General features: G+C 45.6%; 2 protein-coding genes across 2 annotated transcripts in view; one reads left to right on the top strand and one right to left on the bottom strand.

Annotated features, from left to right (window-relative positions):
- Window positions 1–415: 415 nt before the first annotated feature.
- LOC133386829 (uncharacterized) lies at window positions 416–6,430 on the top strand. Its single transcript, XM_061630597.1, has 3 exons — window positions 416–2,965; window positions 3,725–5,744; window positions 6,427–6,430. Exons 1-3 carry the CDS (start codon window positions 1,399–1,401, stop codon window positions 6,428–6,430), a joined length of 3,591 nt encoding a protein of 1,196 aa, XP_061486581.1. The 5' UTR covers window positions 416–1,398.
- A 1,214-nt stretch (window positions 6,431–7,644) lies between these two features.
- MAP1LC3A (microtubule associated protein 1 light chain 3 alpha) overlaps window positions 7,645–15,434 on the bottom strand; it is a 44,464-nt gene continuing 36,674 nt past the window's right edge. The window contains exons 3-4 of the mRNA XM_061631629.1: window positions 9,119–9,225; window positions 7,645–8,810 (exon numbers count right to left, since the gene is read on the bottom strand). Of these exons, the coding sequence (XP_061487613.1) occupies window positions 8,648–8,810; window positions 9,119–9,225 (270 nt within the window). The 3' untranslated portion in view covers window positions 7,645–8,647. The remainder of the gene's footprint in view (window positions 8,811–9,118; window positions 9,226–15,434) is intronic.

Raw genomic sequence — 15,434 nt, forward strand, 5'->3', positions numbered from 1 at the left:
ACGTCATGCCCCTCCCACTCTCCAGTTCATTCTTGCCTTCGTACGAACAAGATTGGAATTTCACGTAGCATTTAGCTAAGTCTATCTCTCTTTAAAACCTTTTTTTCCTTTTTTCCGTTTTTTGTGTCTAGCCTACTGAGGATCCCCTCAGAGACCGCGGCTGCGGCTCTCTTCCCCCTTTCCTCAAGGCTATTTAATTTCTTTTATTTCCTTGACTGGGGGCTCCCTCTGAGACCGCGGCTGCGGCTCTCTTTGTTTTGGCAGTTTCAAGCCCCCTCCCCCCCCCGGCTCTGTCGTATCCGTAGCCACGGGGCTCCCTCAGTGACCGCGGCTGCGGTTCTCTTTTTGATCGCTTTTGATCGCTTGTGAGGGAAGGGGAATCCCCCTCCCTCCCCCCCCCCGATCGTTACCACGGCTGCGGCTGATCCGATCTCTTGATCGCTTGTGAGGGAAGGGGAATCCACCCTCCTTCCCCCCCCGATCGTTGCCGCGGCTGCGGCTGATCCGATCTCAGCGGGAGCTTGCAGCTGCGGCTCCCGCTCTTACTCCTTACCGCAGATCGCCCTCGCTATGTGGCTTAAATCCCACTGCGAAGGGCTTTACAGACCGCTATTGCGGCTCTCTCTGCGGCGGCTGCCGTTTTTTGCCTCTACCTGCCCTTCCAGAGTTTTTCCAGAGCCGCTACTGCGGCTTTCGGCGAGTCCGTGCTGGGCAGCCCTTCTCCCAGTTCGCTTCCGACGGCCGCCATTGCTCCTTCTTCCTCAGCCCCCTTTTGATCGTTGTTTTTCTGGGCGCCATTTTTTGAAATTCAAAATTCCCGCCTTTTTCGTTACCATTTTTTAAGCATCGGATACCTCCCCTGCAGGCTATCTATCTGTATGTTTGTGTATATGTGCTGCTGACAAATTTACACAAGGCTGATTTACACACATTTTTACTGTGGCTGTAATCATAGTGGCTGAATTGTATTATTAAGGCTGGAGCTCCAATCCTAGTGGGCTGGATTGTATTATCAAGGCTGGAGCTTTAATCCTAGTGGCTGGATTACATTATCAAGGCTGGAGTTTTAATCCTAGTGGCTGGATTACATTATCAAGGCTGGAGCTTTAATATCAGTGGCTGACTTGTACTAAATCTGATTTACATTACATATCCTGCCCCCTATGGGGCCGTGAACAAGCCAAACACCCAGCCTACAGCACTAATCTGAGTGTGCCAACTCTAAAACAGCCTATATTATATTAACGTTGATACCTCTGTGCATTCTGCCCCCTCTGTGGCAGTGCATTCGCCATCTGCCAGTGTATCCTACCCCCTCCGTGGTAGTACGCTGTGCCAGTTCGGGTCTTTACATCCTGCCCCCTCCGTGGCAGTGTACTGCACCCAGGTTCATATAAGATGGCAGAACAGCCAGGCATGTCACCATCAACACACATGGTGCCAGATCAGCCAGACATGCCACAATCAGCCAAGCCACAACATACTAACACGTCTAAGACCAGACATGCCAAAGCACTGGCTAAGACAAAACATCTTTCCAGCCATAGTAAACCAAAGCGCCCTCGTTATGTCTCTGTGCCAACAACCACCACAGCACAGACACACATAAGTGATATTTTCCATTCTCCTGCTCCTGCCTCTGACGAGGAAGAGTTTGTTGGCTTTCCCCCTCACGGTTCGCCTAACGAACCTACCTCTGGCTTACCGCCTCAGACATCTGTTCCAATAGCCCACCAGGCACATACATCTCACACATCTGGTCTGCAGCTGTCTCCTGATTTCCTCTCCCAACTCCAAGCCATGCTGGCTTATTTCACACAAATGCAGTCACTACCACAGGTTCCTGCCAGATCCCCACTCAACATGGACCAACGCGCGTTCCATGCTGCTCATCCTTCCTGCTCGCCAGATCCCTTTGATGTAGCCAGAGGCAGATGTACGGACGAAGCCTCGTATGCGGAGGAGTTAACTTTCACTGACCATGTTGAAGGAGACGACTGGAGCGACTATTCAGATCATGAGGAGGATACATCGTATCGCTTGTTCAATACCTCAGATTACCAACCGCTCGCACGTAGGGTACTTCATACCCTTGGTCTCCAGACTGCGCCCTCAACTTCGTCCACTCCAACTCTCAAAGGGGCCAAGGTCCTCAAATCCCCTGCACCTACTGAACACTACATCCCGGTGCCGGACCCAATTGCCAAATTAGCTTCCGAAGAATGGGCCCACCCGCTCAAAGCTCGACGCTTCAAGAACATGGCTGACAGACTTTACGCCCTAGCCCCAGACTTCGCCACCAAGTTAGATGTCCCTGGCATAGATGAACCGATCGCTCGCCTCGTTTCACGATCTATCTTGCCCAGGGAAGGGGAATCCCACCTAAAAGATACTACTGAACGTCGAATAGACTTCGCCCTCCGCAAGAACCACGAGGCCACTGCCCTAGCCATGCGTGCCTCTGCCTCAGCCTCCATCTTCTTCAGAGCATCTATGATGTGGCTGGATGACCTTCTAGAGGACGATAACCCTGATCCTGTCGCCTTCAAAAGAGCACTATTGAAGTTACGTAAGACAGCAGCCTTTGTGGCCGATGCCACTTTGGATGCCACCCAATTAGGGGCACGAGCCATGACGACTCAAATAGTCGCTCGTCGCACCCTCTGGCTTCGCCACTGGCAAGCTGATTCAGCGGCTAGATTGAACCTGTCCAAGGCTCCTTACTCCGGATCTCTACTCTTCGGTGAGGAAGCTCTAAAGGCAGTTCTGGTTGATCCAAAAGACGCCCACAAACCGGTTCTAGCCACAATCAAGAACATCGACCACAGGCCCCTCAGGCGATTTCCCTCCTTTCGTTCTAACCAGCCCTTTCGAGGAACGCGACCAGGAGGACGAGGCCGCAATTTCAGACCCTATGATTCCAACGCATTCAGGGGCTCCTGGAACCGACGCCCCCAGGGCAGAGGTCAGTACCAAGGGCGCAGGGGCAACTCATCGTCCTCATATAGGGGAGGTCCTCGCCTACACAAGTAGTATTAACGCCATCCCCATAGGTGGCAGATTACTTAATTTTGGAGATCGATGGCTGCGCCTTACTACGGTCCCCTGGATCAGGGACCTCTTCACTTATGGCTATACCATAGAGTTCTGGGCAACCCCGTCAGACAGATTCCACCCGTCTCCTTGCCCAAGGGCACCAGCCAGGCACAACATCATGCAGACAGCTATACATCACCTCTTGCACATAGCGGCAATAGAGCCAGTTCCCACAACTGAGAGATCGGAAGGGGTGTACTCCCTCCTATTTGCTGTGCCAAAACGAGATTTATCTTGGAGGGCGGTATTGGACCTCAAGTTTGTCAACCGTTTTGTAACATACCGCAGGTTCAAAATGGAATCTCTCCATTCCATTACCGAGAGTCTGCATGAAGAAGACTTCCTGGCTTCTATCGACCTTAAGGAAGCGTATCTCCATGTACCCATTTGCATAGCCCACAGAAAGTTTCTTCGGTTTGCCTTTGGTCACCAACATTTTCAATACAGAGCGATGCCATTTGGCCTCTCCTCTGCTCCAAGAGTATTTTCCAAGGTGCTACTCATCCTAGTGGCTTACCTTCGGACCCAAGGGGTTCATATCTACCCATATTTGGACGATCTGCTTATACGGGCCAAATCTGAAGAGCTGGCTCATCATCATTTAATGATCACCCTCAATGTTTTGCAGACCTACGGCTGGCTGGTCAACTTCGACAAAAGCCATCTCCAACCAACCCAACGCCTACTACATCTTGGGGCAATGTTGGACACCCTGCAGGCAATGGTCTTCCTGTCTCCAGATCGCATCACTGCCATCACAAGCATCGCAAGGTCCCTGATGCAACAAACATCCGCAGACGTCATGCTTCTCGCCAGAGCGCTCGGGATGTTTATCTCCACAATCCACATTGTACCCTGGGCTCGAGCTCACACTCGGCCCCTTCAGTGGACTCTGTTGCCTTTTCAAAAAGACATTGCCAGCTCCAACCATCGCAAAGTTCGTTTGAGCCCCGCTCTGCGCCTCTCCTTCCGCTGGTGGACCAAGGTTCAACACCTCTCCAAGGGCACGTCGTTCAGAGAACCCCGCAGAACCGTCGTGACCACAGACGCCAGCCTCATAGGTTGGGGAGCCCACTGCAACTCCCAGTATGTTCAGGGGGTTTGGCCCAACGCAGAGCGAGCTCGAAGCATCAACTGGCTGGAACTAAAGGCTGTCCACTTGGCTCTATGTCATTTTCAGTCTCTGTTCCCTTTGCATCATGTGCTCATTCGAACAGACAACACGTGTGTAAAATCACATTTGAACAGACAAGGGGGCACCAGGTCTCGTCCTCTGCAGGACTTAGCCTCCCTCATCTTTGTCTGGGCAGAACAACATCTACAATCCCTGAAAGCAGAGCACCTCAAAGGGATTTTGAATGTGACAGCAGACTGGCTCAGCAGACAACAGGTCTTCCCGGGAGAATGGAAACTTCATCCAGCCATTTTCCATCGTCTCCAGTGTCGGTTCGGCGCCCTCTCAGTCGACCTGTTTGCTTCCAGTCACAATTGCCAGCTTCCCAGGTACTTTGCCCGATACCTGGACTCAACAGCAGAAGCAGTGGATGCTCTGACAACACCGTGGCCAGACGGTCTATTGTACGCCTTTCCTCCCATACCATTGTTAGCCAAAACCTTGAGGAAGGCGCGAACCGAAAGGGCACAGCTGGTTCTGATAGCACCATTTTGGCCATGCCGTCCGTGGTTCTCAGATCTTCTGGCAATGTCAATGATGGACCCTTGGACACTTCCAGTAACGCCAGACCTCTTATCCCAGGGTCCAGTACTGCACCAGGACCCTACTTGGCTCAATCTAACAGCGTGGCGTTTGAACGGAGACACTTGAGGTCAGCTGGACTGTCGTACGCTGTGATTGATATTATTTTGGCCTCGAGAAGACCATCTACCACTCGCATTTATCAACATACCTGGGTGGCTTTCTCCAAGTGGTGTCAGTCCCACCACCACGATCCATCCCAGGCCAATGTGCACCAGGTGCTCCAATTTCTCCATAGTGGCTTTATGATGGGACTTCGACCCAACACTCTACGTCGACATGCGTCTACTCTGTCATCCATTCTCTCAGTGTCCTCTCCTGGAGATCATATTTCCTCACATCCGTTCATCAAACGTTTTTTGAGGGGAGTCGCCCTACGCTCTCCGGCTGTTGTCCATCGGTTCCCCTCATGGAGTTTGCCGAAAGTTCTGCAGGCTTTGCAACGCCCTCCGTTTGAACCCATCAGAACTGTGCCCCTACGTATTCTGTCCTTCAAGGTCCTGTTTCTGATTGCAATCACATCTGCCAGACGCGTTTCGGAGTTGGGCGCATTGTCTTCCGCTAGACACCTCTGCGTCTTCCATAAGGACTCTGTTGTGCTGAAGACTGACCCTTCCTTTCGTCCCAAGGTCGATTCAGTTTTTCATTGCAACCAGGACATTGTTTTGCCTTCCTTTTGCCCGAATCCTACCCATCCTCTCGAGAAGGCTTGGCATTCGTTGGATGTCCGGAGGGCTCTCAAGACCTTCCTGTCTAGGACCCAAGAGATTCGACGAACGGAGTCTCTGTTTGTATCCTTTCATCCAGGGTCTATGGGGCATAAAGTATCCAATCCTACCTTATCCCGTTGGTTAAGGGCATGCATTACCTTAGCATATGAGTCCCTGAAGCTGCCAGTTCCTGCTAGTATAACAGCTCATTCTACTAGGTCAGCTGCCACTTCGGCTGCTTTTGCTACTAATGCTCCTGTTGCCGATATTTGTAGGGCCGCAGTCTGGTCTTCCCCACACTCGTTTATAAGACATTATAAAATTGATCGTTATGCCTCTGCTGATGCTTCTTTTGGCAGACGAGTGTTGCAACAGGTTCTTAATGAGGATTAACATGTGGGTGGTCCCTCCCTATATGGGTTGCTTTGGTACATCCCACAGTGATGGCCCACTTCCTATGGAAAATGTACCATTGGTCTCACCTGAAAGGTGATTTTCATAGGAAGGGGCCATCACGACCCTCCCAGTTGGAGGATGACTAGTGATTTTATCAATGGGTTATATGTTATTGTTTCCATATTATATTTAAATGTAAGAGTGGTCAAGACTTTTAGTTCTGTTATGTTATGTAGTTAGGTTAGAGTCATGTTGTTATGCATGTGACTATTATGTTATTTTCCTGGCGGGCCTGTTGGCCTTGTTCTTGTATTTTTAGATATCTCTTTTAGACTCGCTACGAATGAACTGGAGAGTGGGAGGGGCATGACGTCCCTAGTCTTGACTTCAAAAACATTCTTGCCTTCGCACGATAGGTGGAACTGTTACCCACAGTGATGGCCCCTTCCTATGAAAATCACCTTTCAGGTGAGACCAATGGTACATTTTACCTGTGTGTGCTTGCGTGCGCCCACACATGTGCCGCAACTCTATATGCCTGTATTTCCCAGCATCAGTGTTACAAGCTAGGTGCTTGTCTTCGGCCTGAACCTTTTAACAAAAATAACTGCTGTAGAAACAACAGCTGGAAATTGATGCACAACCTTCTCAGATGAAAAAGAAGTAACGGGTCAGAGAGCCTGATACCAGAACAAAAAACAGAAAAACTCACTGGGCCAAACAGAAACTTGGTATTGCTAAGGTAAAGGGTGCCTAGAGATGACCGCATGGGTAGGGGCAGAGTAATGATGTTTGTTTGTCTTCAGAGCCAAACCACAGTGGCAGGGCAGAGTAGTGTGCAGGGGCAAAGAGATATAATTATAAAGTATTTATTTTAGGTCTGTTCACTGATCATTTTTTGGGAAGAGATCTCAGCTTGCTTTGAGACTTGAGCATGCATGTACTCCTGCCTATTCACTCTGGAAAGCAAGCAACACACGAGCCAAGTGAATGACTGTGACTGAAGTTATCTCCCTGAGCAAATCTACCCATGCTTTCTGCTATCCTTGGGATGGTGAGGAAGTGCTTCAAATCCCCCATCAGCCTAGCCAGCACGGTCAATGGCCAGGGATGATAGGAATAGTAGTTCAACAACATCTGAAGGGTCACAGAGGTTCCCCATCCCTAACCCCTGGACCAGAAGCCATCCCCTGGTTTACCAAGCCATTGTTCTTCAACCCTGGGTCCCCAGATGTTGTACTACAACTCCCATTTTCCTTGGCCATTGGCTAAACTAGCTCTGGTTGATGGGAACTGTAGTCTGATATCATCTGGGGATTCAAGGTTGAAGAACAATGTACTATGCCAAAGCAATGTTTTTGTTAGCCTAATCCACTTTTTAGGGCTCTGTCAATGCACAGAGGTTGTGCACATGTTGTACAACCTCCCTTGTCCTAGGCTGTCTTTTGTGTTGCTGTAGTTCTAGGAAGCAGTGTTCTCAATAATCAAGCACTTCACAGAGGTGCAGTTTATACCATACTAATAGGCTTAGCACTTAGATGAAGTATAGTACCACAAGGAGTTGACAGGAAACACAGAACAGCTGTGCAGTAATGACACCTTTAGTTTCTTTCAGTCCTGTACAGGACATGAGAGAGACACACAGAGATTGGGGCAGGTGAAATCTATTGCTCTTACAAGGTGGCACAATTTTAATTTAGCTTTATTTATATAGTTATTTGTATAGAGTCAACTGGGTGGATTTTTTTCCTGTCATACACACATTTTTGGTATCATAAATTTAAAAAAAAATAAAGAAAAAAAGTAGCAATATAAATCAGTACATTCCTTGAGTGAATGGTCTGCTTGCCACAGTGGGACCAAAAACGAAAGGAAGGAAAAGAGAAAAACTCATGCATGCAACAGAGCAAGAAAGGAGAGGCTGGCTTTTAAAAAAATTCTAAAAAGGCAAGTATAAATATCAACAGAGACACAGCACATGGTACGGCAGATCTGTGAAAATTAAGCTAATTCCACGCTCACCTCTACTACATTTTAAAGTGCAAAGAAGCTTGGGCTTTGTTTTTTTAAATCTACATAACACAAGCAAATTATATTCCCCCATCGTGCTTACAAAATAATAAAATAAATCTAAAAGATATACATTATACACAGTCTGTAGAAGACGCCTACATCTACTCTGTAGCACCAAGAATTGATATGTAAGTAATTAAAAATGCAAGAGCAATGATAGTTATTTATTTTTTTGCCTTCAGATTTGCGGCCCTTTAATAAAAGTTCAGTGGACGAGTCCCTCCTCTTACCCTAGCAGGCGAGGAAACAGTTTCTTTTTTTCCTCTGCCTCCCACGAGCTTCATTAATTTGGCATTGGACTAAGAACAAGGACAGAATAGCAACAGAGAGCGAGAGAGCACACACAGTGGGGAAGGTAGGAGGGAGCAATGAGTGTTGCACACAAGGGGGGGCGACGGCAAGGAAAAAGTAGGGACTTGTGGGTCACACAATCATACACACACTGAACTCGCTTGGTCTGTTGCACTGCGAAGGTGGAGGCGCACCAGTTGCTCTTTGTGCTGCTCCTGGGCCACAGGCCTCTGCCTGCACTGGTGTGCCAAGGAGGGGGGAGTGTTGGGGAGACAGGGATTTTGATGCAACAGTTTAGAGTCAGTCCTCTGGTGCAGACAGATGCTCAGTAGCCAAAGGTCTCCTGCGAGGCATAGACCATGTAGAGGAAGCCATCTTCGTCCTTCTCTTGCTCATAGATCTCAGAGATGGGGGTGGAAACGCTCACCATGCTGTGCTGGTTGACCAACAGGAAGAAGGCCTGGGTTGGATTCAGCTGCAGCCGGCGCCTGGTGGAGGGACAGGAGGCAGTTATTTCAGCAGAGCTAAAAGTGGAGGTCTAGCATGCATGCACAGTGCACTCCAATTCATTAAGACACAGAGGTACCACAAAAATAGCTCAAAGAGTAAGATTTGAACAGTCCCATCGCCGTGCCCTAATAAGAAGCTGCTTAGAAGAACAAGCTGTTCCCATGCCAAAACCAGCAACATGGGATTCTAGGTACAGCCAATCCTCAACAAGAAGGATGCCTATGGTTTTCGATTTGCACTGTCAGGAGCAGGTCACAGCTGGCTGCTTTGAGGCCCTTTCACTTACCGGATTATTTTTACCAATTCGCTCATGTTGACATGGTCAGGGACTAGAAATTTGGTCTTATCCAGCACAGGCAGCTGCTTCTCCCCCTTGTATCTTTCAATAATGACCTGACAAGAGAAATGGACAAAGAAAGAACCGGACTATCAAGACAGCCCTTGTGAAAACAGCCTTTCAGACGGCAAACACAAATACTAGCAATTGTTTATTAGCAGATTTATATATACCAAGGCACGGGCTGTTAGGCCCTTCCCTATTGCCCCCTCCCAAACCAACATTTCTTTGGCGAAAATACAATTGTTTATTTATAACCTGCACTTTCATAAGAATATATCAAGACAGAATACAACATATAAAAATAAAATCATTAAAAACAACCATGAAAAAGTGAATGAATAAAAGAGGAATTCAAATTGTAAGGGCCTGTCCAAGCAATTTGTGTCTGTGAGCTCATGGAAGGCTGTGGTCTGGCACAGAGGTCCACTAACAGGAGGAACGAAGAAGCAGTTTTTTGCCGACTGCCCCTGAAAATGGCTTCAGGGATGTTGGAGACACTCCAGCTGCCACAGAGGGCTTCAGGGGAAGGGGACTTGGGGGAAATTGCCTTTACTCTTCCATTAGTGGACACCTCTGCTAGAGCCAAAGCCCTTCTGTGAGGGCAAAGGCACCAATTGGACTCCATCATTTATAAAGAGATATCTTTCCTGCCACAAGATTCCAGGGCAGGTTACAGCCATGTAATCAAGAATACTAAGAGATCTACATCAAGCCACATCAAAAATTTCCACAAATGCACCTTGAAACCAGGAGTGGCTTTCTGGTTTTCCAAGAAGCCCATTTGAAATATGTACTAATCAACAAATTGCATGCTGATTCTGTCTAGCCCCACCCTCTTAAATGTTATTAAGGAACAGCATGAATGTTCAGTCAGTTGAAACTCCGTTCCATGGTTTATTATAAGATTTAAAAAAAGTTAAAAAGAAAAGATTTGCCGTGCAGGATTGAGAAAGGAAGTGGGGTCAGCCAATCAATGCACTCTGTGGTCAGCTTCTGCCGACACAAGAGCTAGCTGCCCACTCCCAAGGTTAGTCTTTGAGAGAAGGCTGTACATATGTACAAAACATAGGAAGGATGTTTTCTTGTCTGGTTCACTGCTCAAATTATCTGTCTATACACAGACTTAGTATCAGCGAGAATTCAGAATGCTGACATCCCCTTTGGAGTTGTGGACACAAAATAGGTATCACTCTTTTTAAAGAGTGGGAGAATCTTCTGAATCAATAAAAACAGCAAGAACATGGTGCAACAGCTGTGCAGCACTGACACACAGTGATGGAACAGCCCTGAAGTGTGACTGCGCAGCAAGACCATCAGTAGTTACGAAAAAAATGAAAGCTGAAACACTGGCAGTCAGTGGCTACATCAGATATTTCCTCCTCCCACCCTACATTTTTCTCTGCTCCTTATGGCAGGGATGGAGGAGCAATCAACTTTAAACAGATTTACATATAGAATTTAGTAGATCCAACCCAACAGAGCTTTGCTCACTTCAGACCATTTCTTGCATGAAGAGCCTGCTTACCAGCACCCAGCTATGCAGTGTGTGGTTGGGGTTACAAAAAAATACCTAACTAATTTTGCAAAAGAACATATATTCAAAAGACATATAAAAGAGTCAAGCTCTCTATTTCCACAGCATAATTTTATGAGTATTAATACAAGTATTTTTATACAATTATATGCATCATTGTGTGTATCTGTTTATGTGTTGGCTTCTTTAGTAAACCTAGACAGCAAAGGCATGTAACAGGTGTTTAATATTATACGCATAATAATGCATATTATATGCAAGAACTGTTTGAATTTTGAGCAGAAGTTTTGCTTCTTGTCAAGGAGCGAGAAAAAAATCTGTGTGGATAAGTCTGACTTTCAGATTTTTTAGAAAATTCTATCCCTACTGATGATTCCCACAACCCGAATCCTGGCCCCCATAATGCTGCATATATATATAAAAAAGATGACCTGCTCTACTATTCAGTTGTGTCACAAAACATAGTGAGACGTTGCAAGCAAGTTATGACTTGGTGGGTCATCTTATTTTTTCTGTCTTCATTCAAAGAGTGGAAGGTAGGGGGCAGGTAGATCACAGTGCCAGCCTGGGGCTAGCATAGCGATTTGGACCAGATAGGGCTTAATATCATTATACGACAGCAGTGGCAATGGCTTCGGATTTAACAGATCCTGGCTGAATCAGCCTTTCCCCTGGAGAGCCCTGATTTGGGGCTTTCTGCTGGCGTGGATCCCACCAGTGGCCATTCTGCCCACCCACACATTCTGTTTGCAGAAGAGGGAACTCTGTGCCAGCCAAGTGACACTGGCATCACCCCACAGGTGAAGGCCAGCAAGGCGGCTGGATGGACACCGCCCAGTCCACACACACACCCAGCCCAGTGCAAAGGGTGTTTAGATAGCTCTTTAAAGTGCTGTCTTGCCCAGCAAGCTGTTTGCAACAATGGACACCTACATGCCCTTGGAACACTCACGATAAAGGCAGCATGAATTCTCTCAGTGAATCTATCTAATTTGCTCTTTTTTTCTTTTTCTTTTTTGGTGTCTGGGGGTAAAACTGTCTGTAATAATGGCCATCATGACATCCTATGGCAGCGTAACCATGTTAATTACGAGTTGCATGCAATAATAATAATAAACAATCTTCCTTTTGTCTGCCCTGAACCTACTGCCAATCAATTTTGCTGGATGATTCTGCCGCCCCCCCCCCCCCAATTCTAGTGTCTTGAGTGACATTTATGTCCCATCAGTTCTAGACAAAAGCAATTGTGGGCCAGGCAACGTGGGAATCACATCTGCTCTGTGTATCTCAGGCTATGAATTATTCAGTCACTGTATGTGTGCATAAAATATGCCTCTTATTAGACAGGAAACAGCCAAAGAATAGGCCAAAGAGTAAATGCAGGCAGACTATCTACACTGTACCCAGTACATACCCAGAATAGAGAATGGTTTTCACAAATGGAGGCTTTAACAGTCTGCAGCAGTGGAGATCAAAAAGTTATCTTGCCTGCCCAGCAGCTCAGTGATAGAGCACATGCTTTGCATCCAGAAGGGCCAGGTACAATTCCTGGCATCTCCAGGAAGGGCAAAGAAACAGCCCTATATAAAACTTTCTGCCAGTCAGAATACACAATACTGGCAATACTATATGGCCTAATGGTCTGGCTCAGTATGAAACGGCTTCCATTTCACATGTTACACACACAGAGGGCTCTAATGTGAAAGAGGAGCAGAGCCAAGCTACCCTGTTCCTGACATCTTCACATGGAGCAAGGATATCTGAAGATGAACCCTTACACTGAAGGAGCTACTCATGTATGTAGAGCTCCATGTGATTGCGATGCTCCACATCATCAGGAGTCCTGAACATGTGGAGCCCCTTTGCATTCGTTGGCATTTTCAATGTTAATCCATAATTTCATTTCTGTTCTATGTCTCCAAGGTCACACAAACATTCCACAACTAGAGAGAACACTTGGCATATCACTTTTAATTATATTCTATTACAATCCTTTTAATAAAGAGCTTGTGGCCCATCCTCCAATGACTGAGACAAGAAAATTACTCCACCCCTAAGACGTGACTTTGACATTCCAAGTAATAAGTTCAAAACACAGGCCAACCTTCCTGCACCTGGTGTCCTCCGGATGTTTTGGACTGCAACTTCCACCAGCCCCAGCCTTTGAAGGACACCAGGTCGGCGAAAGCTGAAACACTTAGCAGTTGTTGTTTTTTTTCCATTTTTTAACAACATTCTGCCATAGAGAGAGTAAAAGCTCCAGAAGCCAGGAATTCACCATGAGGTTTCTTGTACTCAAAATACACAGTTTTAAATCATCACAGCTCAGTAACTGCAAGTGTCATTCCTGCATGTGCAAACATACATCTTTTATGTGTGTGTGTGTATGTAGAATTTGAGGATATGCAATTTTCAGTATTTATGTTTTATTATATGTAATTTTGTGCGTGTCTGAAAAACTAAAGTTTCCTTGGTTGTTGGACACCCTCCTTGCTAGTGGGCCTGCAAGAAGATGAACAGGGGGAAAAACACTCCTGCTATTCCCTTCTAGCCAAATCTCTATAGTTCACCCGCCAAACCGAAGTCCCTCTGTGTATATTTTGGCGTCTATGTATAGTTAGCATTGGAAATGTGCAAATTGAATAAGAACAGCTATTTTTAAAGTTCCTTCCCAGTGACCTACTAATAATGAATACATTCCCTTTAAAAAAAACCCAACTGCTTTGTCTAACAGTAAACAATGTATGAACAACTGTAATGCAGACTAACAAAGTCAAGTGTAACAGGAAAAAATATTTTTATTATCACCTTGAACTAAAGGGCTGGTGTATTTTTTTTATTGGTCTTACCATAAAACGGTTTTCTCTGTGCATGTCAATAGTTGATCTCAGGGCCACTCCCTAGGAGATCTGGGCTGCCCTCAGTGTCTTTTTCATCTTCAGCCTACAGCAGAGAGTGTATGAGTGCTGTTGTCTCCTGTTTCGTGTTGATGGTTCCTATTATTTCTCTTTGTTCTTTCCTCCTGTTGGTTGGCTTTTTATCAAAAACTGAAATACGGAGCTGTGCAGAGCAGGAAGTCCTTGTAAAAAAAAAACTCTTTAGCACTCTTCTGCCTTCAACCTCTAGGTGGAGCTAGCTACCCACCTGAGATCAGCTTTTGACATGCACAGAGAAAACTGTTTTATGGTAAGACCAAATGTCTTTTCTTTTGGTATTAACATAAGAATTAGATATTCCTGACTAAACATTACCTGAACTGGGTCTCTTAGACACAAAGGTGCTTTTAGGATATGAATATTACTGGGTTGAGTCCAGACTTGCCTACAGCAGAACTCCACTTACTGGATGCTTCTAGAGGCAGAGGGTATTTTTAATTATACCTCCTGTCCACTGTGCCCCTTAAAAATCTTTTCCAGAGAATGAAAGGGATCCTCTAGTACAGCATAGAAAGTGGCACTGGAGCCTGTAGGAGGATGGGGGAAATTGCAAAAATCATCTTCCACCCTTTCCACTGTGTATCAGGGTAGCCAAAGTAATGCTCAGATGTTTTGATGGACTACAACTCCTATCAGCCCCAGCCAGCATGGACAATGTTCAGGGATGGTGGGAGTTGTAGTCGAACAACATCCAGAGGACCCCATATTGGCTACCCTTGGTTTATGTGTTAAATAACTATTATATATTCTATACATTAAATATTATATATTCCTTAGTTAATGTGCATTTCAGTAACTGTGTTATCGGAGTAAAGCCATATTACTTTACATCATATGAATATCTGGCAATTTAATGTGCAGTTTAACAGACTATGCAGCACTCTTTTATGTGTACAGTTGTTATAAGCAATTCATAATTAATAAACTTTATATAGTGAAGACTCAAAAAATAGATGAGCAAGCTCTCCCTTCTTTTTTCCCAACATTAAGGGGGGGGGAGAAGAGAGAAACCAAAAATTTCTTTTCAGCGCCAGGTTAAAACTTCCCTCTTTTCCCAGGCATTTTAGCATTTTAGTATGTGTTGAAAAACTGTCCTGATTCTTCTGGAGAATTTTTATAATTTTAAAGTTTTAAAAGTTTTAAATTTGTTTATATGTAGCTTATTGTATTTTTGATGTTTGATTGTTGTGCACCACCCAGAGAGCTTCGGCTATGGGGCGGTATAGAAATTTAATAAATAAATAAATAAATAAATAAATAAATTATAAGAACGAAGATTGTAAAAGAAATCACCTAGTGTGACTGCACTTGAAAATATTTTTGAGCCACATTTTAGCCACTCACAGAGCAAAGAGATTTATATTCACTAAGAGGCAAAAAACCTTGCGGTTTAAGAACAGATCTATAGCCAACAGATATGTCTATCATACTTTAAAAAGCAGGGAAATTGGACAGCTATAATAAATGCACCAGGGGAGCAGGAGACCTGACCTTGTCTGAGATACTGTACTGCCCTACAAATTTGGCAAAATGCAAACACAATTTGAGTTAGTCTTACACAGTCCAATCCACTTCCTGTGTAGCTTGGAAGAAACTGGTAACATGTGCCTCTGAGCATATGGCGAGTGGTGGCAACACCTGTCATCTCCAAAGATGGAGAATTACATTTTTGCATGCTTGTTGGTATTCTTCTTACTTTGCTTCTTTTCAGTATTACTACTGTTTCTACAGAGAATCTAATCTAGAAAATTATACTTCTCTCATTACTCATTCTAGAAATCTGTGTCAAATT

This window comes from Rhineura floridana, chromosome 6 (genome assembly GCF_030035675.1).
Source record: "Rhineura floridana isolate rRhiFlo1 chromosome 6, rRhiFlo1.hap2, whole genome shotgun sequence".
NCBI lineage: Eukaryota > Metazoa > Chordata > Lepidosauria > Squamata > Rhineuridae > Rhineura > Rhineura floridana.